Raw genomic sequence first — 24,437 nt, 5'->3', positions numbered from 1 at the left:
CATATGTGTGCAAATTAAAATCCTGCACATAATTCTAAATTCATTCAAACTCTGAACTCTGACTGGGGAGGGAGTCTGGGAGATAGGTGTTATTCTAATGATCATTAGGATGTCCTGATGTGAAAGAAAATATTTCAAAAGAAGAAACAAATCAGGTTGTTATGAATATGGGAATCAAAATCTGTTAGAAATATTTTATTTTGATGTGGTGTCATCATAATAAAATGTAATATTGATACGGCACACTGACTATCAAGAAAATAAAAAACATGGCACTTCATGTCAAAAAGGTTGCCGACCCCTGATTCTAACCTGTTTGTGCAACATACCATGTTAAGATGACCACAGGTCACGTTCATACTGTCTTTCAGAAAAATCTCTCTAGCGTTTAGATTTTTATTCATAAAAAGGTGGACAGTGTGAACATACCCTAAGTTTGTGTTTCCAACCAAGTAAGTAGTGCCTGTATTTGTATAAAAGATTACAACGAGGTAAATGTTTTGAAGAATGTTGCATATTATACTGACATGCCCAAAACAGATACGCCAGGGTTAAAATGGTTGAAAAAGTAATACTGACCCTGTGTAGGTTTGGAGATGGAGACAGTTTGGGATGTATCTTCAGTTAGGCAGCTCTTGGATGTATCTTCAGTTAGGCAGCTCTTAGATGCATCTTCAGTTAGGCAGCTCTTGGACAGTTCAGTTAATTCCGCCACAGTCTTGGAGATGAGAATCATTTTGAGGTCTTCGTTCATTTTAAGAGAAACGTCCGTCGTTTTGCTTGTGACTCGTGCTTTCAAAGGGGATTTGGCAGTAGCTTTCGGGGACTGGCTCGTGGATGACCTCATCACCGTCACCTTAAAAATAGCAAACAATATTATGTTAGTCACTGCTTATTTAACACCTTTCAAATGGTTTGCACAAGTTAGAACATGATATTATAGTATTTCCTCCATTTCAAATACTGCTACAGCTTTTCAGAATCATGTTTACAAACAGTACATCTTGGGAAATGGCTGTTTAAATATGAGAGTTCTGAACACCTTCAATCTGAGTCATTTTAGATTTAAGTTTTTCAGAAAACTTCAGGTCTAAAGGCTTCTTTAAAGGGGTTTAATCTTTATTTGAACTTTATTGGAAAGCATTGAATCTCCAAGTTGTATAATCACAATAACCTACTGCTATGCTAGGTGTTGGTTAACAACAGTTGATAATAGATTGAGGAATTAAATCACTGGTTATGTCCACAATTACCTAATTTTGCCATTTTTAAAGTCTCTGAATTCTAACCTCAAAATATGGAATAGCTTAAATGCCACAATCCCCGATAATATGATCTATATAAGCATTCCTGGTCACTATATCAATACAGTAATGGTCACTGCACAATCTCCAGTAGCCAAGCAACCAGCAAAGTGGTAAAACATTTCAGTAAAAAAAAAAATGACCTTCAATCTTCCCCATCCCTCATCTCTCTCCACCTGTTGGGCCAGGTCTCTCAGCTCTCTAGGACGCTCATTAGGTTCCACACTGCTTGGCCAATCACGGACCATACGAGGACGCACCTTTTTCTGCAAAAACACAAACAAGTAGAGAGTGAGTCACTGTTCAGTTTGGATCAGTAACCATGTACGAGAGTCTCTCTCTTGTTATTCATTCAAACACACTTGCAAGCGGGCACAAACCAACCTCCGACATTACAGAGTGTGACATAGAATGAGCAACTTTCCTCCAGTGAGTTCCCCCTTTATGCCTAGGGGTCACCAGGTGTCACATAAAAGATGGACTCCCTCCTCCCCAGTCCCCAAACAAACAGTCAGTCCACACAGGTTTAAAGTCCCCCAAATCAAGCATTTAGTTTATATTCAAGATAAAATCAGTGTAAAAATCATGTATCACTTTATTTCACCATGTCACTTTTTGCACTTTTGTAAGTAAAAGACAATTTTTGCATTCAAAGAGCCTCAATGTTCATTTTTTTCAGTGTGTGAGCGTTTTTGTTGTTTATGGACTTTCATGCTGGCCTCTATCTCGCACCAGTCTTCAGCCCTGGTAAGTCTTGAGTTTAGAGCGGCAAACTTCCCTACCTCTTTTACCTAACATAAAGGAAACAAAAAAACAAATATCTTACCTAATAAAAACTAACAGTAAAACAGAACTAATAACAAAGAGATCACCCACCCCTACACCCCCAAGGCATTAGATTATCCAGAACTTTAACCCGTGGAAGAACTAACACAAGAGGACAGAGTGCTAGAGGAAGACATCTGATCAACTGAAGGTAGGAAGCTTTATACTCCAGTCCATGAAGACAGGAGCCAATCACCTGCGAGGTTCAACCTACTAGTTAGTTACCAGTCACACTCAGACACCATTCACACCAGCTGGTAGTCAATCAGTCACTCACCACCACTCAATCACACACACACACCAATGAGGGGAGAGGACCGGCATGTGGCAAAACAGTACCAGCAAATACACGTATGACCCTAGGCCCTAGGCCCACATGCGGCCCCCACCTTCACTTAATGAGGCCCGCTGGTTAATATTGATATATTATTGATTTCAGCTGTTACAATTCCAAACATGACCCGCTTTAATTACTTCAGTCTATATTAGTAGCTTAATGACTAGCATTAAAATTCTATTGTCTTTTTTATGTCCAATGTATTTGTATTTAAGTTCATAAAGTAACAAATAAGTATAACAAAATGCCTTTGAAATTAATAAAAAAAATAACTTTTCAGGATTCCAATTCAAAAATAGCAAAAAAGTATCCAGGATTCCAATAACAAAATAGCATAAATAGCAGATCTACAAGCTCAAAACGCGTCGTACTGCGCCGCGTTTTGAGCTTGTAAATCGGCTATTTTTGCAACTTTTGTGTGACATAGAATGACGAAGTAGGGCAGTAATTAAGAAAAAAGTTAAAATACGGAGATAAGAGGTTTCTGTGCAATGTGGCCCTCTGGAGTGAGTGTGGAAATATAGTGGCCCCCTCCATCATCAAAGTTGTCCACCCATGACCTAGGGTCATAACAATGCATACAATGTAGGACACAGTACAGTTAAGTAACAACACAGATCGATTCTTGTCTGTCATTAATGTGCAGTTCTAGGTCGGGCCAAGGGTTTTACTGCTCAATAGCTTTGTGCTCTTTTTGCCATAGTTACTGGCGAATCCTCAAGCAGGTCCCATTTCTCTAATACGTAAACTGCACTTTATCTAACCCTAAATGACCATACTGTACTGTCTAAAAACATCATTATCTGCTCACAGCATGTGCGTGCAAAGTTTTTCGGCAACCGGACGCTACAGTACGTTCATTTTGTTCAGAACAGGCCACTACTGCAAACTTTAGAAGCCAATCTTAGCCAATCAGGATGGAATATGAAAAATCTGACAGATCCGTCTTGATCACATGACTAATGTAAATGGTAAATGGTGCATTTATATACTGTAGAGCGCCTTTATCCAAAGCGCTTTACAATGTGTATTACATTCACACACCGATGGCGGAGGAAACCATGCAAGGCACCAACCTGCTCATCGGGAACAATTAGGGGTTCAGTGTCTTGCTCAAGGACACTTCGACACTAACTAATCGAACTGGAAACCTTCCGGTTCCCAAGAGGCAGCTCTACCTCCTGAGCCACTGCCGCCCCTATGTGTACAGTACCGATTTGCGTGATGTTTCGACAAAATCTGCAGGAGCAATAGCCAAAAATGTGTTTTGCTAAAATCGTCCACCTGGTGGTACTTTAACAGTGTGAGAAATTTGGGGCAGAGGTTTTTACTTGGCCTCCAAGGAGTATGCGTGCACAGTTTCATGCTAATCTGTCCAGCGGTGCCGGAGATTAGCTGCTCACAGACAGACGGACAGACGGACGGATGGACGGACAGACGGACACACACACACAAAATTACAAAGAGTTTCCTTGCCACCACCACAGGCTCACATACTCACTATGTAGTTGTAGCGGTGTTTGGCAGATATGATGTGAGACATGTGTTGGGAACGGATGATGTCTCTGGAACAGCAGTGACACCGGAAATAGTTGCGGGCGTTGTTCTCCATCGGCCACTGGAACTCTGTCATCATGCTCAGACCTGGACCACAGTGTCACAGAACAGTCACATAGTGAACACACTGGAACTCTGTCATCATGCTCAGACCTGGACCACAGTGTCACACAACAGTCACATAGTGAACACAACGGAACGTAGAAGATGACAGTGAATTATTATCACATTATCTGAACCAAAACAAGACAGGGTATAATAACGTTGTGGATACTGGGTGTAGCTATATCAATAAGCTGCTAGGTGTGCAGGTTCTGAACCAAACAGAAATGATGACCATAAGATAATTCAATTGTTTATTGTACTTTTGTATGTTATTGGTTGCATTAAGGAGCTTTTCTACCTACATGAGTGTCTGCATTTAATGCTGAACCCTGCTTGTAAAAAACCCAATAAACAAAGTTTAAAAAAAAAAATTGTGACCATATGTGCTAATGCAGGGGTCTTCAACAGGGTGTCCGGGACCCCTAGGGGGTCATCAGAGCTACTATAGGGGGTCCGCCAAATCTTTGTGTGATAGGATTTAGTTTGTTTACATTAACCACTTGAACAAACAGACTATAGGTGTAGAGGGAAAAAATAGCAGACTAAGAAGGAAAAAAATGTATCTGAAACACAATTTTATACAATATAGAGTAGGGGGTCCCTGCTTCATCTCTCTCTCAGCTAGGGGGTCCTTGGCCTGAAAACGTTGTGCCAATGTGAGCTTCAGCAGCGTCAACTTAGCTGTGTAGTTCACCGTGATTGGTCTTATTAATGCCACAACAGTGTCGTGTGCCAGAAATTGCCGTCCTACCAGCTCGTTGTGAGCTTGTAGATCTGCTATTTTGGACATGCGACACCATCGTATGACAGAGCAAATGCATACGCACATGCATGCATAGAGAACAACCTGGTTCTAGACAGCTGGTCCCTTCGGTTGAATGCCACAATAAGACATAACCACATTTGTACTGTACATGATACATTGCTAAGCTGCTTAGTTAATTACTAAAATGATACCTTGATTAACTCAATTTATCATTTCACCAGGCTGAGTAAAAGCCTGATTTCGGCATGAGACACCATCATACGATGAGGTATAAATCAGACTTAAGTCTGAGCCAGGGTTGCATTGCTCATGGGACGGCCTTGCAGGCCGTGCAGGAACCTATTTGACCAGGCGCACGCGCAGGCACACGCATAGATTTAAAACAACTTTAAATTCACACCTCAACAAAGTTTACAAAGCCTCCTGACTCACACCAGGTGGATTAACATAGGAATGAGCCTAGACGCATATCAATTGTCCATTGTGTGACCTGTAGTGTAGGTGTTAAGCAACGTGCGCGTCACAACATTAAAATACTGTGCAACCACGTTCCAATTCAGCATTGCAACACTGGTCTGAGCAGGACAAACTAAACACATCCATTCAAGTATGCATGTAATGGACATACGATCATCACCTAAAATAAGCTAACTGGCTCAATATCGCACCATAATAAACTCTCTCATATAATGTCATAAACCAGATATTTCAAGACATAGTTAGTAGGAACATTTAAGACAATACAAAAAATGCTGACCAATGACTGGCTCTGTTCTTTCAGTGTTGTTGAGGTAGTGCCACAGGGCTGTGTTTGTAACTGTGGGGTCCATGATGTCCTCAGGAGTGACCTGGGGGTGACAGTGACATCTGCTGGTCGGTTCCTGAACTTGAGGCTGCTGGACATCAGCGCTGAATGGCTCGTCCTGGACGTCAGAGATGAGTGCACTTGGCCGGGGCTGACAGTCAGATGTGGACGGAGGGGTTCGAAGGCCCTGGGGAGGCGTGGGGCTGACCTGGACGTTGTGGGTCATCTCAGAAGCAGCCGGGGCGTCTGCAGGTTGTGGAGGAGCTTTTGGTTGGAGTCCATACAAAGTGTCCTGTTCAGCAACGAGCTCCTTCTCTTTCCTTAAGTCTGTCAACACACACAGAACATACAGTAATGGATAAGTTCAAACACCTACTAAGAATACTAAGATGTGATTATCTTAGTTGTGCAGTTACTTAACTTCCTGTACAAACCCTTCAAACTTCAAACTCCATTTGAATCATGATAGACTGATTGAAAACACCGTCCTTGGTTCTGGTGACTCATACCGCCTTCCTAAATACTTTTTTAATTTATTTTGTATTAATAAAAAGAATGACACTAGTAATACTTAAACAACCGTGCCATAATTCACAGGTCACTGAGTAACAGCTCACTATACTGTAGACATATGAAACAGCAAATTAACTAATGCAGCTGTATTCTTTCTCTCTCCTTCTCTCAAACATTTGCCTACAAGCTTACAACGCGTCACTTTGTGATGTGTTGTAAGCTTGTAGATCTGCTATTTCTGCTTTTTTGAAAATGTATGAACATTTTCATAATCGTCTGATCATTGTGATCAGACGATTATGTAATAATTGTGACAATAACAGGCCAATACCGTGGAGGACTCTCCCGTCGGGTTCATGGACACCGGGATCTTTCTCAGGTACAGCTTCCTGTTCCAGGGTGGAGTGTGGCGGAGTGTGATTGACATCTCTCCTGACCAATGGCCAGACCCCTTGCAGGACGTCCGGCCAGTCGGCTGGCGCTGCGTCTTCTTCCCTCCTTTTCTGCCTTTTCCTCTCAGACGTCCCGCTCTCCGTCTCCGAGCCGAGGTCTAGAGCTGTGTCACCATAACAACATTTAAGTTGACCATTAGTTTGTCACAAAAATAATTGTGATTAACGATTTAATTGTGTTTTTTGGCATTCAATATTGGATGCCAAACATAATCTAACTAACGTTCTCTAGTTAATAATTGGATAACCCGTAGCGGCTCGCATCCAGTTTAAGACCCTGGTGCTAGCCTATAGGGCAGTGAAAGGAACATCTCCGGCCTTACACCCCTGCCCGAACGCTTCGGTCTGCCGCCTCGGGGCGACTGGTTTCCCAGTAGCCTAGTTCCCTATTCCCAGTTCCCTATTTTGTCTCATCTGTTTAAGAAAGTAGGTAGCTGATATATTGCACTTTTACCTCAGCACTAGGTATACTCTTAGTTGCTTGTTTTAGCAGAAAATGCCCTTAAGACTTCTGGTGATTAGTAGTTTCCTTGCCTACCTATGTTGAATGCACTTATTGTAAGTCGCTTTGGATAAAAGCGTCTGCTAAATGACTGTAATGTAATGTAATGTAAGCATACTATTTCTGCTATTTTTTGAAAATGTTGAAAATGATCATTTTTCAACATGGAAACGATTATGACGAGTACGCAAAATAATTGCGATTATCTCAAATAATTGTAACAGGCCTACCGAGGTCTCTGCCGACCCTCCTGGGCGCGGTGTCCTCTCTAGTCGCGCCCCTTTCCGTTTCGTCCTCTTCTCCTGCGTCGCCCTTTCTTTTACGGGATGTGTCCTGAACCCCCGAACTCTGCCTTCTTCCCGTCATCTTCACAGCCTCAGCCATCACTCCTGCAGTGGCGGAAAAAGTACTCAAATGTTTTACTTAATTAAGTAAAAGTATCAATACTGCAATGTAGAAGTACTCTGTTGCAAGTAAAAGTCCGGAATTCAACATTTACCTCAGTAAAAGTACAAAATCTATCCAAATGTATATAAAATACCAAAAGTAAAAGTACTAAAATAGCAGATCTACAAGCTCACAACGTGTCACGATGCGTCGCGTTGTGAGCTTGTAGATCGGCTATTTTAAAATTACCTATGTATAAAATAGGGCTAAAGTGGTTAATGTATGTTTTATAATGCAATAATATATATCTGCAAAGTAACTAGTAACTAAAGTTTTCAAATAGTAATAATAATAGAGTAAAAGTATAATATTTTCCTCTGAGATGTAGTGGAGTAGAAGTACAAGTATAGACAATTGGAAACACTCCAGTAAAGTAAAAGTACCTAAAAATTGTACTTAGGTACAGTACTTGAGTAAATGTACTTAGTTTTACTTAATCTTCAAAGCCTCACCCATCACTCGGTCCTTTTCAGCGGCCGGCCTCTGGACCCACTCAGCACATGGTTCAGAGTGGGTTTCTTCTTCTTTGCCTTTTTCAGGGTCTTGTTCTTCTGTACTTTGTGTCAGAGTGTCTCTGTCTGCTCTACGTTCCACAGAGGTGTTCTGAGTGGGACACTTCTTCTTCTCCTCAGGTTTATGGACACGGGAATCATCCACAGGCACTGCTTCCTTTTCCACTGGAACGGGCTGTGGAGTGAGACCCTTCACATCTGGATGCTGTGGAGTCTCTGTAGGGACTGAGAAACAACACAAAGGTAATACAGGCAACTGACAAAAAAGCAAAAAACCCTCAGTAAATAAGGTGTAATAAGGAGCAGGGTTCATCAGATTAGCTCCGCTTCATGTTTTTGTTTCACCATTTGTCACATGGTTGCAGGTGGAAATCAGAAGACACGGCGCTATGGCGACCGGGCGGACTTGGTGGACTAGACAGACACCCACACAGTTCAAGGTCAAAGCGTTATTGTCCTGTTAAGAGACGTTGAAGTGAAAATCTCATTCAAAGTGAGCACTGTCTCAGCGTGTAGTTATGAGGAGGAGGAGGTGCTCTAATCCACCTTCAAGTATGAAATCAAATCAATTCCAAAACTACCATTTAAAAAATACACTTATTTGTAAAAAAATATATAGAAAACATTAAAGCTACATTAAAGCTTTTTTGGTGAATAAAATGTTATTTTGACAAATCTGTATGGTAGAGTATGTTAAAACTAAATAACTACCACAACTTCAGTGGTTGTATTTCTTTTCTCTCCCTGCTCTTCTATTGAGACATTTAGATCCTGCAGTACGGTCTGACCTCTACTGGTTGATAAGTGGTACTGCCTGAAGTAGATGTGCTCTATTAGTTCAGTGGTAAAAATGTCAGAACCTGTATTCCAATCTCCGGTAGCACATGAAAATTACAGAGTGCAGCTTTAACTGACCACAATTAAGCCTGTTTTATACGAGTGGTCGGTGTCACACAGTGAAAATAGCTGCTTTACAGTCTCACAACGTGTCGCATCACGATGCGCTACAAGCTTGTCTGCTTTTTTCGCTGCCCGACACCAGCATAGAGCAGAGTACATAAAGAGGGTATTTTCGAGAATTTTCGCCTACAATGACATGCGTAAAATAGGTGATCCCAGGGTTAATGTTGTTTTAAACAGCTGAAAGGTTACTGCAGGAGGGCTTTAAATAAGACCCTGTGGACCAAAACATTTCACCAATAATGATGACATGCCCAAAACATTGTTAAATAGCTTCTAAGAGTATAACATTGTTACTGTGCAGGTCCAGCTCATCACACATGAACACTACCTGTTGATATATAGGCCTCTTTTCCACCGGGGTTGAACCGGTTCCGTTCTTTTTTCTCGCCTAATTCTGAACCAGTTCAGAGTGTTTCCACTGAAAATGAATTGGTTCAGAATCCTAAAAGTTGGTTCGGTTCGGTTTTTCTTGCCCTGAACTGGAAACCAAAGCGGGCGTGTCACTATTCTACAGGTTGTAAGATGCAGATAAGATATAAACAATGGCAAAAGCAAGCAAAAAATCATCATAAAAAAAAGAACTGTAACCGCCACTGACGATTGAATTTCACCCTATTAAATGGACACTTTGACCGGTCATATTCGACACATTGCTGGCCAGGCCTGGAATCGAACCTGTTGCAAACTGAGGACTCCTGCCCCCTAACTACAATGGTGCTTTAAACTGGTGGAAACGGCCGGTTCCGTGAAAGCACCACGGTTACAAGGATCTAGAACGGAACCAGCTCTAGAACTAAAGTTATTTTGGTGTAAAAAGTTCAAGAGGCTACGGTGGTACTCACCCAGCTGAGGAGATGTGAGGCTGTCCTGCATCTCATCAAGTGAGACCATGTTTGGCTCTATATGCATAAATAAACACAACAACAGAACATGTCAGAATAAAACACAAACGTTATTTAGCTAATGAAGCGTTACATGAAAACCACTGACCTTCATGTTGCCAGTCTTTGCGGAAGAGCTCGTCAAGAATCTGGCAGACTGTTAAAGGATCATTAGAAACCATTAGAACAGTGTAGGACATTGGTTCTCAAAGTGGGGTCCGTGAGGGAGTTCTAGGGGGTCCCCAGCTAAATGAGGGATAGTTAGGAACCAAATGGACCCTTGTGGCTCTGTAACTCTGAGAGTGTACAAATGGACCCTGGGTCCATTTGGTGGGTCCATTTGGTCCAAATTAACATTGATTTTACAATATAAATTGGGGTCTCAGAGAGAGAAATGCCATTAAAATGGGGGTCCGTAGCCTCTAATGCATGTCAAACTTGGGGGTCCTTGAAATTAAAATGGTTGAAAATCACTGCTAGAACCGAAAAATCTTCTCTTATGTCCCTGACATATCTTTTCAAATGGGGGTCCGCGGGCTAATATGGGTCAATTTGGGGGTCCTTGACATGAAAAAGTTTGAGAACCACTGGTGTAGGACAGAGGGGTGGAGGTGGGCCACTCGCTGACAAGCCCCCTATATCGTCTCTGTCGGGTGGAAACCTCATATGTCCAAAACTGTTACTTTTCAGAATTCAAGTTCAACAACGGCAAAAGTAGCAGATCTACAAGCTACAAAACGCGTCGATCTGCGCAGCGTTTCGAGCTTGTGGATCTGCTGCTTTTGAGGCTTTTGTGGGGGAAAGTAAGAGCATTAATTGACAAAAAAAAACACAAAAGGTTAGAATATGGAGATGGTGCCCTGACAGCAACGATATGTTTGATGCAGTGTTGGTTTCGTCGACTAAAACTATGACGAAAAATGTTGGTCGACTTTTTTCACTGACGAAAACTAAATAAAAACTAAATAAAAACTAAGCTATGATGACTAAAACTAAGACTAAATATATTGACAATTTCGTCAACAAATAAAAACTAGACTAGAGTGAGGGACGAGTGTAGAAGAGATCCAGTAGAACTAAGACAAGTAATTTTATGTTGTTTGCGCTCGGGTGTTGCGCTCTGAAAATAGCAGATTTACAAGCTCACAACGTGTCGCGATGCGACGCGTTGTGAGCTTGTAGATCGGCTATTTTCAGCATGCAACCAAGTGTAAAATCAGCCATTACGACGTCATCAAGGCACCCACAAAATAAATTTTAGTCGAGTAAATCAACTGTAGATTTAGTCGACTAAAATCTTATGATATTTAGTAGACTAAAACTAGACTAAAAGTAAAACATTTCAGATGACTAAAATATGACTAAAACTAAATGGAATTTTATTCAAAAGACTATGACTAAAACTAAATAAAGACTGGTTTGATGACATGGTCAGTACTCACCATGCTGATAGTCGTCACTGAGCATGTAGAAAATGCTGCACGGGAGATCAATTATCTGAACGAAATACAATAAATGTGTCAAGTTTTACAGCACTGACTGCAATACATCGCACACAGCCTCACATAAGGATCAATGACTTCCAATGTGCTTTATTTGCCATTTTACCTTGATCACCATGTGTTCAGCTCCTTGAGCGTTCTCCTCCTGCCAGGCCAAAGATGTCAGGACCTCTTCACACTCGCTTCCATTCCAGGCAGATGGTAATCGAGCAGGACTCTGGTGCATCTAGAGCACAGATTGAAGTAGAAAGACCCATGGTGTAATTTTACGACTATAAGGACAGTGTGTGTGTCGAGGACATTTCTTCTTACAAATAAAATGTGCAAGCTTTCTTTGAAGTTGCTATTATACTGTAGATGTACCCGGTTAAAACAAATATTGTGAAGTTTAAGACTGACACACTTCTGCTCAGGAATATGTTCCTCTAATCTCTGTTTCAATGTGATAAAATGAAATTATCTTGCCAACTCTGACCTAACAATATGACTTTCTTGCTAAGCATAACTGTTGGTGCAACAGAGCTAAATGTACGCTTGTGAGAGAGAGCATACTGTAAGTGATGATACAAACGGGGTCTTTTTTAATGCACATTCAACTTCAACTCACAATTTTACTCAACTCATGCATGCATTGAAGAATGAACAGAAACAAAAGGACTCACCAGAGTGTGTTTGATGTGTCTTGGATCACACAGGTGGGCTTTGAAGTCGGAGGCAGGGAACGTACACTTACAAACCAGGCACAGGTAATGAGGCGTGCAGTTAGTGCGGGCGCTGACGCACATCACGACATGAAGCAGACCTTTACCAAAGAAAATGCTACGTTCATTATTGATCAAGGACAACAGTCACTTGTGTTTGCAACTGTGTGACAAAGTACATTTTCATTAACAATAACTACTATACAAAAAACTGGCATCACAAAGTGATTATACTGTAGTACCGATACCAAATGATTTAGCCCAACTCACCGATGACTGGTTCAGCCCGCTGTTCTTTCTTGATGTACTGGCATTCAGTCAGGATAGAACTGTATAACACTGAGATGAAAGCAAGCTTCTATTAAGCTTTACAATACAACACAATACTGCTTCATCAAAGTTGGTACGGTGACTTCATACATTGCCAAAATGTGTCCTTATATTATCATCACTTTACACAAATACAGCTCAATGGAGTTAGGAGGTTTTTGAACATTAATGCGGAAATAGTTTTTTTTTCTCCGTCTGACTTCGTCATTCTCCACAAGTTGGAGTTAGATGGTTTGAACGACAGTTTGAGGATCCAATGGAGTTAGGAGGTTTAGCCAGAAGAGCTTTTTATATATTATATTGGTTCAATATTTGTAAAACCCACACATATAAAGGGTGTTCAATCAATAGCACTAGTTTAAAAATGTTTTCTGTTTTCTGCCTGACAGCGACAATATAAAAGTAGAATAATAATGAATCATACCTCGTCCTTTCTCCAGTTCATCTGCTGTGATTGTAGAACAGAGGGTTAAGAATAAACAAGATGCATTAATGTCACATACAGTACATGTGGACAACAACAGACCATGAGATAACAGGGTTTACTGTAGTACCTTCTGTCACAAAGATAGTCTTCATTTTCTGTAGACAGACAGAAGGAAAGAACACACACACACACACACGCGTACACACACACACACACGCACACACACACACACACACGCACACGCACACACGCACGCAAGCACACGTTATTGGAAGGTTCTGATGAAGTAAATTCATTAATATTCTAACTTGTGGAACATAATAAAATAATTACGTCTCACCTGCTTGTGTTCCCCTCCTTTCACGTGAGAAAAGTATTGCCATGTGGTCTGGAATTTCATATTGCACACCTGATGGGGAGTTAAAATAAATGTGTATCAGCATCATTAGTCCACTGGGTTATCTTACACTGTACTTCATACGTTCATAGGAGTATAGAAAGAGCCAAGCAAGTACAGGCTGGTGATGATGTCAATGACGATAGAGAATTCATATTCACCTGGCAGCTCAGTACGCAAAACATTACTGGATGCTTTGCTGCGCAAAAAAAGAAAAAGGAAAGAAATATGCAGATATTAGAGAACTAGATAATAACACCAGTGTTGATTTTGACAGAACATTTTGATTTAGTTTTAGTCAGTCCTTTGAATAAAATTGTAGTCATATTTTAGTCATCTGAAATGTTTTACTGTTAGTCTGGTTTTAGTCGACTATAAAATCATAAGATTATAGTGGACTAAAACTACAGATGATTTAGTCGACTAAAATGTATTTTGTCGGTGCCTTGAAGGCATCATAATGGCTGATTTTACACTTGGTTGCATGCTGAAAATAGCCGATCTACAAGCCCATGCTCTGAAAATAGCAGATATTCGAGCTCAAAACGCGTCGCGCTGTGACGCGTTATGAGCTTGAAGATCGAAAATAGCACGCGTTATGAGCTTGAAGATCTGCTATTTTCAGAGCGCAACACCCAAGCGCAAACAAGCATAAAATGACTTGTCTTTCAGTTCTACTGGATCTCTTCTCCACTAGATCCCTCACTAACATTTGAGTCTAGTTTTTATTTGTTGACGAAATTGTCAATATGTTTAATAGTTTTAGTCATAGGTTAGTTTTTATTTAGTTTTTGTCAGTGAAAAAAGGTAGTCGACCAACATTTTAGTCGACAAAATTAACACTGAATAACACAATACATGAAAATTAACACAGATGATTAAAACAACACAACACAACACAACACAACACAACACAACACAACACAACACAACACAACACAACACAACACAACACAACACAACACAACACAACACAACACAACACACACCTTCCAGCTTAGAGACTGTAGTTGGAGGCTCTGTATTGGTGGGATGCTGTGCTGTCATTTCACCACCAGGGGGCTCAGCAGTAGCTTTAAAATAATAAATGGAAAAGGAAAATTATAGTCAGGGGATATTAGCAGAAAGATTTCCAATCTTGGAATAAATTCCTTACCAAAAAAAATCTTCACCAATGTGTTTGTAAAGGTGTCTAGTAACACATCTCACAAAGACTGAAATTCAGTTTCCCTAGGAGAATTTTTGACAGCTGCTGAAAGTTGGGGTACCCACCATTTCCCTGCATTTCCATGCAGGGCAAAAAGAAACTAATTTTAATTCTGTTTTAAGTAGCATGTGAGGGGTCAAACTAGGGTGTTTTTATGATTCTGAATCCATTGCAAGCATTTGTTTTGCACCAAAACCACTCCTTGGGCTAAAAACAGCCCAATCTAAATGGGCTTTTTACACAAAAAGTATACCTGGACAAGGATGGCTATGGCCGTTTTTAGCCCAAGGAGTGGTTTTGGTGCAAAACAAATGCTTGCAATGGATTCAGAAACATAAAAACACCCTAGTTTGACCCCTCACATGCTACTTAAAACAGAATTAAAATTAGATTTTTTTTTTGCCCTGCATGGAAATGCAGGGAAATGGTGGGTACCCCAACTTTCAGCAGCTGTCAAAAATTCTCCTAGGGAAACTGAATTTCAGTCTTTGTGAGATGTGTTACTAGACACCTTTACAAACACATTGGTGAAGATTTTTTTTGGTAAGGAATTTATTCCAAGATTGGAAATCTTTCTGCTAATATCCCCTGACTATTACAACTGAATCAGTCCAAAGGTTCTACCAGAACACACTGACTGGCATGATGACAGACAGAGGGGAAAGGGGTTTAACGTTGACACTGTTAGAAAGAATGTTTCTAATTCATGTTTTCCCACATTTTATCTTGGCATATTGCTGAGCCTGCAAGCTTACCACATTTAGCTGAGCTAGACTGATGGTGGGGTGTCTCTGACTCCGAGGGTCCCTGAGCACCCAGGGGTGTCTCTGACTGCGAGGGTCCCTGAGCACCCAGGGGTGTCTCTGACTGCGAGGGTCCCTGAGCATCCAGGGGTGTCGGTGACTGCGAGGGTCCCTGAGCATCCAGGGGTGTCTCTGACTGCGAGGGTCCCTGAGCACCCAGGGGTGTCTCTGACTGCGAGGGTCCCTGAGCATCCAGGGGTGTTGGTGACTGCGAGGGTCCCTGAGCATCCAGGGGTGTTGGTGACTGCGGGGGTCCCTGAACACCCACCGGTGTTGTTGACTCAGAGGGTCCCTGAGCACCTGGAGGTGTCTGTGACTCCGAAGGTCCCTGAGCACCCATGGGTGTCTCTGACTGTGAGGGTCCCTGAACAGCCGGTGGTGTCTCTGACTCCGAGGGTCCCTGAGCACCCAGGGGTGTCTCTGACTGTGACGGTCCATGAACACCCAAGGGTGTTGGTGACTCCGAGGGTCCCTGAACACCCGGAGGTGTCTGTGACTCCGAGGGTCCCTGAGCAGCTGGGAACGTCTGTGGCTGTGATGAACCCTGAATAGCTGGATTATTAAGAAATTATTAGAATGCATCAGAACTATGAGCATTTATCTATCATTTATTTATCTTTTTTGTTTATCATTTATCTTGAGATTTTTAGAGGAAACATTTAGTCACAGAGTAAAACTATGAGCTTTATAATATTCAATGATCCTGCATTATAAACTATGAGCATTATAAATAATATTCAATGATCCTGGCTCCCTATGAAGCCGATGTCTATAATGCATTATAAACATGCTTATAATGTATTATAATCTGCTTAACACAGTATAGTTATAGTTATAAGAACTCAAAATTATGAATACCTGTGAAGGTACTGTTGGCACTCAGTACTCAGTATTAATACCTGTGAAGGTACTGTTGGTACTCAGTACTCAGTATTAATACTGTGAAGGTACAGTTGGTACTCAGTACTCAGTATTAATACCTGTGAAGGTACTGTTGGTACTCAGTACTCAGTATTAATACCTGTGAAGGTACTGTTGGTACTCAGTACTCACCCAGCTGAGGAGATTGTTGATTGACAGTGAGGCTGTCCTGCAGCTCATCCAGTGTGACCACCATGTTTGGAACTATGCATACACACCAACACAGAACACGTCATTATAAAACACAAACCTTATTTAGCTAATGAAGTGTTATAATAAAACCACTAACCTTCATGTTGCCAGTCTTTGCGGAAGTACGTGTTGAGAATCTGGCAGACTGTTAAAGAATCATTAAAGAAAGCATTTAGATATACGTAGTACAGGACAGTGGGGCGGAGGTGGGCCTTTAGATATACGTAGTACAGGACAGTGGGGTGGAGGTGGGCCTTTAGATATACGTAGTACAAGACAGTGGGGTGGAGGTGGGCCTTTAGATATACGTAGTACAGGACAGTGGGGTGGAGGTGGGCCTTTAGATATACGTAGTACAGGACAGTGGGGCGGAGGTGGGCCTTTAGATATACGTAGTACAGGACAATGGGGTGGAGGTGGGCCACGCCCTGACAAGCCTGACATCATTTGATGGCAAAGGCCAGTACTCACCGTGCCAATAGTCGTTACTGAGCATGGCAAAAATCCTGTTTGGGAGCTCAATTATCTGGAAGGGAAGAAGAAAGGAAGAAAGAAAGAAAGAAAGAGAGAAAGAAAGAAAAAAAAAAGTGTCAAGTTGCAGTAATTCTGGTCTCTATACTGCCTCTCCCTGGTCAGCCGGGGTGCCTGATGGAGGGGAAAGGAACTGGTTGGAATAACGTGTTCCTTCCACGCGCTACGTCCTACCGGGGAAACTCCTCCCCTGTCGGGTGATAAGAATCGGCCTGCTCACTCCTCATGCATTGAAGGAAGCATGAGGTCAGTTCAGGGCTCTCCCCAGGCTGGCAGAGGGAGAGTAGCGCCCAGGATTACTTAGGCAATTGGCACTGTGTGAAAAAATGGGTTACAAAAACCGTGGGATAAGAACTTAAAAACTTAAGTGTCAAGTTTTAGTGGACTGACTGGCTGCAATACATCAAGGATCGCCCGACAACCTCAAATTTGCTTTGTCTGCCATTTTACCTTGAGCACCATGGGTCCAGCTCCTTGAGCGTTCTCCTGCTTCCAGGCCAGTGATGTCAGGACCCTTTCACTCACATGTGGATTTGTGACTGAATTGATATTCTGGTGCGTCTAGAACACAAAAGACAACACATACAAAGTCCCGTGGTTAGGTATTATTGTCCCACCATAATGATGACAGGTTGTCAAGGAGATTCTTTCTTACAAATAAATGTGTGAGGTTTCTTTGAAGTTGCTACATACAGTATAGATACAGAAGATTACCTAGATCAGTGTTTCTCAAAGTGGGGTCCAGGGACCCCCCGGGGGTCCTTGAGGGGGTGCCCAGCAAAATGATCGATAGTTAGGAACCAAATGGACCCTTATGGAGCTATAACTCTGAGAGTGTACAAATGGAACAGAACGGACCTGTAAGGGTCCATTTGGTTCCATTTTGCCCTCGAGTGGGTTCCGGGAGGTCCCCAGCAAAATGAGTTGATATCAATATCAGTTTAACGCTAATATATACAAAACGGCTATTTTCAAAAATGTTTGAATATCTTTCATTTTGGTGGGATGATCTTTTCATCTTTTTCATCATTTTTAACACCACAAATCTTGTATGGGGGTCCTTGGCACAAAAGATTTTCAGATGGGGGTCCGCGGCCAAATCCACATTCATTTAGGGGTCCCTTGGCATGAAAACGTTTCACCACTGACCAGAGGTGGAAGACATACTCAGATATTTTACTTTAGAAAAAGTAGCAATACCACAATATAAAAACTACCACAATATAAAAACACTCTTTTACAAGTAAAAGGCCTGTGTTCATAATGTTACTTGAGTAAAAGTACAAAAGCATTGGCCTCAACATATACTTAAAGTACCAAAAGTAAAAGTACTAAAATGTTTGAAAATAGCCTAGGTATAAAATAGGGCTAAAGTGGTTAATGTATGTTTTATAATATCACAATTTATATCTGAAAAGTAACTAGTAGCTTAAGTTTTCAAATAATTGTAGTGGAGTAAAAGTACAATATTTGCCTCTGAGATGTAGTGGAGTAGAAGTAAAAGTGTTGCAAATTGGAAATACTCTAGTAAAGTAAAAAGTAACTCAAAATTGTAAAGTAAAGTACTTTACTGCCACTGACCCAGCAGATGTGGTTCTGAGAGGACTCACCAGAGTCTCCTGGATGTGTATAGGATGACACATATGGGCTCTGAAGTAGGAGGCGAGGAACGCACAGCGGCAGACGCTGCACACGCTCAGAGGAACGCCGTCACCTCGGCTGCTGACACACGTCACAATATGAAGTAGACCTGGCCAACAGAAAACACTCCATTCATTATTAATGAAGGAAAAGTGTCATTTGACTTTTCGTGGAAGCACAGTGAAACACCCAGTGATTACCAACTATCAGGGGATTGAGCATAATGGAGATACATATTCTGTGGCTATACTGTACTTCAAAAGGTAAGAACATCGACAAATCACTGGCAGTGGGTGCACGCAGCCAGAAATAAATAAGTCTGGCAGTGAAAGAGTTAAATGGCATCATATCACATACCTGTCTGCAGTGATTCTACAGATAATGGAGCCCAACTCACCGATGACTGGTTCTGCCCGCTGTGTGCTCTTGAGGTACGATAGTATCTCTTGACACGTGGAAATATCGTAGAACACTGAGGTGAAAGAAAAGCTTCAATTGAGTTCAATTTAAAGTCTACAGTCAATGACAAAAGAATGACAGAATTATGATCGTCTGCTATAGTTTAAGCAGCACTCCTCCACTATCACAAGAGTTCATTATGAAATCCTCTCCACAGCATCTCTGATAACCCAACATATGAAACAAGTAATACATAAAAACAATAATAAATCATACCTTGTCCTTTCTCCAGTTCACCTGCTGTGATTGTAGACAGAGGGTTAAGAATAAGCAAGATGCATTAATGTCACATACAGTACATGTGGACAACAACAGACCATGAGATAAGGTTCGATCCCAGTTCTATCCCGGGCTCCCCCAGAGTTAGTGTCGAAGTGTCCTTGAGCAAGACATTGAACCCCTAATTGCTCCTGATGAGCAGGTTGGTGCCTTGCATGGTTTCCTTCGCCATCTGTGTGTGAATGTGTGTGTGAACGGGTGAATGTAATGCACAATCTATGTAAAGCGCTTTGGATAAAAGCGATATATAAATGCACCATTTACCATAAGCAAGGGATAATTGACAGGAAAAATAAATCCCGACAGGGTCACATAATCATCAATTATCCCGCTTATAGAGCACCGAAGTCTGACATAATTTACACATCCTACCTGGGCGTTTTTTTCCCCCCCGTTCTGAATTCCCACAGACATGTTTAATATCGCATCAAATAAGAACTGTGTTCCAAAAATAAACAAATGACCCCGGTGGTTTTACTCTTATGGATATGAAGCATCAACTGCCGGTGAGAAAACGCGAATGTTACTTCCGCCGAATTAGTAGAATTTTCACAGTTTTGGTTACTGAATCATCTATTTCTCGCCTCAAATGTTTTCAAAAACATTCTTGAGAGCAATGTTTAGCTGCAAATGACATGGTGTGTTTGTTTACATGACTGTCATGTTGAATACAGCATAAAATCAAGCAGCGCAGGTTGATATGAGCAGGTGCTCCGAGTCTTTGATTAGACAGCGGACTGTTATTGAGCTCATCGGTCATTATCCAGAAATAACACACCGCTGAAGTCAACCAAGCCGTGTAATAACAGAGTATACTGTATTACCTTCTGTCACAAAGATCGTCTTCGTTTTCTGTGGACAGACAGAGACAGACAGACAGACAGACACGTTTTTGAGCGGGGTATACATTATATAAAGACATTTTTTATGCACTCTACTGTACTGTATGCGTTTCTTTTTCAATATTTGTATTCTCTCTTCCCTACTTTTCTTTTTTCTTTGCAATAGTGCGAGCCTGCACAAACAAGAATGTCACCCACTTTTAACTGTGACGTGACAATAACCTTGGTGGATGGATGGATAGATGGATGGATGGATGGATGGAGGAATCAGATCATTTCATTCAACTTGTGAACATATGAAAATATGTCTCACCTGCTTGTGCTTCCGTCCTTGAATGTGAGCACAATAATCCTTTGTGTTCTCCACCGTCCAATTGCAGACCTCAAAATAAAATCACATCAGCATCATTTTTCTTTAGTCCACTGGATTATCTTACATTATTGTACTTCACAGAATTATAGAGAGAACCAAGCAGTTACAGTGTGGTGATTGATTGATTGATTGATTAATTGATTGATTGAATACTTTATTAGTCAGAAATGGGATGATGCCAAGTTTACGGTGGTGAGAATAGAATTCATATTCACCTGGCAGCTCAGTACGCCAAATCCTGGAGACTTTCCTGTCAAATAAAATACAAACAGGGCTGTTATGATTATGAACATGTAGGGGTGTCATAGGGCTGTCATGATTATGACATTTTACATGTCGACTAATTGTCACACAAATAATTGCGATTAACGGTTTAATTGTGTTTTTGTCGTTGAACATATGAATAACAAATTACATTTGGCTTTTTAGGCTTTGCAGTTGCACAGGGCAGACATGGCAAATGACCTAAATACACAAAGAAATGACTGACATATTATTTAATAACTTTATACTTAAAAAAAAAAACTAAATAAATTCACAGGAGGAAGAAAGAAGAGAATCTCAGATGATAGAAGACATTTTGTTTGTGCAAAAAAAAAAAAAAGGCTCACTTTCTTCTTTCTTTTTCTGCTTCTTTTTGCTTTTGTAGGTTTCTCTGGCCTCTGCCACTGCCTTCTCTGTTGAAACGTCACCCTGTCTCATGGTGGACACTGGGTCGTGAAGGGGGGTGATGCTGGTGTTCTGCTTCTCTGTTGAAACATCACCCTGTCTACTGGTGGATTCTGGGTCGTGATGGAGGGTGCTGCTGGTGTTCTGTTTCTCTGTTGAAACATCACTCTGACAGAGTTCTGTCTGCTCGTCAGGGACGTGAACTGAAAAAGGTTTTTGATTTAGTTTTTTAGTCATAGTCTTTTGAATAAAATTGAGTTTTAGTCATCTGAAATGTTTTAGTTGTTGTCTAGTTTTAGTCAACTAAATCTACAGTTGATTCAGTCGACTAAAATGTATTCTGGCGGTGCCTTGATGGCGTCGCAATGGCTGATTTTACACTTGGTTGCATGCTGAAAATAACAGATCTACAAGCTCACAACTTGTTGTGTGAGCTTGTAGATCTGCTATTTTCAGAGCGCAACACCCGAGCGCAACCAAGCATAAAATGACTTGCCCTCCATGTCTCGTCTGTCAGACTGGAGATAGACTCTTCAGATATCTTCCCAAATCTGAGTGTGTTGCTGGGATAGAGAAAGGTCGCTAACCAAGTTGATTTTCTCCTGAACCCCTTTAAATATAAGACATTTTAGTATGAAAATCTAGTAAATATTATGTGTCTTGTGACGATTAGGTCCAATATTTAGTTCAGTGACCATGGGGCTAAAGAATGGTTCAGAAGCTGTGTTCACGTTCACTCTTCCATTGGAATGAATAGACTCCAACCTGCTTCCGCTCTCCTAAAAAGGCGTCCACCTACGTCACGCAGATACGGGAAGTAAACCGGAGATGGTATGTCTTGCTATTTCCGTCTTGGGTGGTACTCACCCTGCTGAGGAGATGTGTGGCTGTCCTGCAGCTCGTCAAGTGTGACGATGTTTGGATCTATATTACATACACACGGAAACATAACATGTCATAATAAAACACAAGCATTATTTAGCTGATGAACTGTTATATTATAAAACCACTAACCTTCACGTTGCCAGTCTTTGCATAAGTACTCATCAAGCGTCTTGCAGACTGTCAAATAATCATTAAGAAACCGTTAAATGGTGTAAAGGTGGGCCTCAGATAGTCCCTCCCTGACAAGTTCCCAGTGGTGGAAAGTAACATTTACTCAAGTACTGTACTTAAGTACAAGAGCATTTCCAATTTTCAAAACGTTTACTTCTAATCCACTACATCTCAGAGGCAAATATTGCACTTTTACTCTACCACAATTATTTTAAAACTTAGTTACTAGTTACTTTGCAGATATAAATCATTATAAAACATACATTAACCACTTTAGCCCTATTTTATACATAGGCTATTTGAAAATAGCCGATCTACAAGCTCACAACGCGCAGCGATGCGACACGTTGTGAGCTTAGTAGATCTGCTATTTTCAGGCATTTTAGTGCTTTTACTTTTGGTACTTTAAGCATATTTTGATGCCAATACTTTTAAACTTTTACTCAAGTAATATTTTGAACACAGGCCTTTTACTTGTAACAGAGTATTTTTATATTGTGGTATTGCTACTTTTACTTAAGTCAAATATCTGAGTACTTCTTCCACCACTGCAAGTTCCAATGTGTTTGATAACATATGGTCAGTTATACTCACCATGCTGATAGTCATCGTTGAGCATGCCAAAGATCCTGCTTGGGAGATCAATTATCTGGAAAATAAAACGTGTCAGGTTTTACAGCACTGACTGCAATACATCGCAAAACACACAATGTGCTTTGTTTGCCTTTTTACCTTCAGCATCATGTGAGCATTCTCCTCCTCCTCCCTGACCTGGGGTTTTAGGACCCCTTCACTCACAACTGGTAACTGAGCAGCATTCTGGTGCACCTATCCAAGAGAACAAAGTAGAAACCTCTAGTTTGTTAAAACCGAGGACATTACATTACATTGCAGTCATTTAGCAGACGCTTTTATTCAAAGCGACTTACAATAAGTGCATTCAACATAGGTAGGGAACGAAACTACTAATCACCAGAAGTCTTAAGTGCATTCTCTTCTCAAACAAGCAACCAAGAGTATACCTAGCACTAAGGTAAAAGTGCAATACATCAGCTAACTACTTTTTTAAACGGATGAGACAAATAGGAAAATCAAATGAGCAAGAGCTAAAACCAATAAGTGTATCAAATGAACAAGATCCAATAAAACAAGAGCTCGTACAAATAATTGTCAACAAGTAGACAAGGCTAAGAGGAAGGGTCAGGGTAGTGTTTCCTAGAGGTGGGTTTTCAGCCTGCGGCGAAAGATGGGCAGTGACTCTGCTGTCCTGACATCAGTGGGGAGTTCATTCCACCACTGTGGGGCCAGAACAGAGATCGTTCAGAAGGACCACTGAGCGACGGGGAAACCAGTCGCCTCGAGGCGGCAGACCGAAGTGGTCGGGAAGGGGTGTAAGGCTTGATAGCCTGGAGGTAGGAAGGAGCTGTTCTTTTCACTGCCCTATAGGCTAGCACCAGGGTCTTAAACTGGATGCGAGCCGCTACGGGGAGCCAGTGTAGAGAACGGAGAGCCAGTGTAGAGAACGGAGAAGGATAGTTGTGTGGGAGAACTTGGGGCGGTTGAACACCAGACGAGCTGCAGCTTTCTGAACAAGTCTACCTAGGAAGGTGTGCTCCTCAGAGCGCAGAGATGGTACGACAGATGGTGTGCAAATAACTGTCAGTTGTACAATCAATCAGTCAGTCAGTCAGTCAGTCAGTCAGTCAAGGACATTCAAGGCCAGTCCCAGGGTCCGGCAAAATGTTAAATTAATAAAATGTGATCTTACACATGGGGGTCTCTTTGATATACAGTAGTAATAGACTTTAAATCAAATCAAAACATACAAACACACATTATACACAACCAGAACTGGACAGAAACAAAGGACTCACCACAGTGTGTTTGATGTGTGTTGGATCACCCAGATGGGCTCTGAACTTGGACCCGGGGAAGGTAGACTGGCAGACGCAGCACACGCACAGAGGCATGCTATTAGCACGGCTGCAGACGCACGTCACAACATGATGAAGACCTATCCCAGAGGAAACGCTCCATTCATTATTATACATATTATACATATATGATTTAGACCTATCCCAGAGGAAACGCTCCATTCATTATTATACATATTATACATATATGATTTAGACCTATCC

At 41.4% G+C, this 24,437-nt stretch overlaps 1 protein-coding gene across 1 annotated transcript in view; it reads right to left on the bottom strand.

The window, feature by feature from the left end:
• The window catches only part of LOC308094801 (uncharacterized protein), a 30,946-nt gene that overhangs the window by 6,048 nt on the left and 461 nt on the right, over window positions 1-24,437 (bottom strand). The window contains exons 2-35 of the mRNA XM_080441627.1: window positions 24,174-24,313; window positions 23,032-23,127; window positions 22,894-22,948; window positions 22,258-22,305; window positions 22,111-22,167; window positions 21,186-21,446; window positions 20,790-20,824; window positions 20,515-20,583; window positions 20,184-20,211; window positions 19,297-19,320; window positions 19,019-19,093; window positions 18,591-18,730; window positions 17,431-17,541; window positions 16,921-16,975; window positions 16,547-16,594; window positions 16,390-16,461; window positions 15,289-15,888; window positions 14,316-14,399; window positions 13,488-13,525; window positions 13,263-13,338; window positions 12,927-12,950; window positions 12,443-12,511; window positions 12,134-12,273; window positions 11,578-11,697; window positions 11,412-11,466; window positions 10,079-10,126; window positions 9,931-9,987; window positions 8,066-8,350; window positions 7,397-7,555; window positions 6,544-6,768; window positions 5,652-6,026; window positions 3,968-4,110; window positions 1,448-1,570; window positions 580-856 (exon numbers count right to left, since the gene is read on the bottom strand). Coding sequence (XP_080297753.1) covers window positions 580-856; window positions 1,448-1,570; window positions 3,968-4,110; window positions 5,652-6,026; window positions 6,544-6,768; window positions 7,397-7,555; window positions 8,066-8,350; window positions 9,931-9,987; window positions 10,079-10,126; window positions 11,412-11,466; window positions 11,578-11,697; window positions 12,134-12,273; window positions 12,443-12,511; window positions 12,927-12,950; window positions 13,263-13,338; window positions 13,488-13,525; window positions 14,316-14,399; window positions 15,289-15,888; window positions 16,390-16,461; window positions 16,547-16,594; window positions 16,921-16,975; window positions 17,431-17,541; window positions 18,591-18,730; window positions 19,019-19,093; window positions 19,297-19,320; window positions 20,184-20,211; window positions 20,515-20,583; window positions 20,790-20,824; window positions 21,186-21,446; window positions 22,111-22,167; window positions 22,258-22,305; window positions 22,894-22,948; window positions 23,032-23,127; window positions 24,174-24,269 — 4,168 coding nt within the window. The 5' untranslated portion in view covers window positions 24,270-24,313. The remainder of the gene's footprint in view (window positions 1-579; window positions 857-1,447; window positions 1,571-3,967; window positions 4,111-5,651; window positions 6,027-6,543; window positions 6,769-7,396; window positions 7,556-8,065; window positions 8,351-9,930; window positions 9,988-10,078; window positions 10,127-11,411; window positions 11,467-11,577; window positions 11,698-12,133; window positions 12,274-12,442; window positions 12,512-12,926; window positions 12,951-13,262; window positions 13,339-13,487; window positions 13,526-14,315; window positions 14,400-15,288; window positions 15,889-16,389; window positions 16,462-16,546; window positions 16,595-16,920; window positions 16,976-17,430; window positions 17,542-18,590; window positions 18,731-19,018; window positions 19,094-19,296; window positions 19,321-20,183; window positions 20,212-20,514; window positions 20,584-20,789; window positions 20,825-21,185; window positions 21,447-22,110; window positions 22,168-22,257; window positions 22,306-22,893; window positions 22,949-23,031; window positions 23,128-24,173; window positions 24,314-24,437) is intronic.

The sequence above is a fragment of the Gymnoscopelus braueri genome, assembly GCF_963280865.1.
Source record: "Gymnoscopelus braueri genome assembly, chromosome: 11".
Lineage (NCBI taxonomy): Eukaryota > Metazoa > Chordata > Actinopteri > Myctophiformes > Myctophidae > Gymnoscopelus > Gymnoscopelus braueri.
This window is presented reverse-complemented; position numbering and strand designations above follow the sequence as displayed.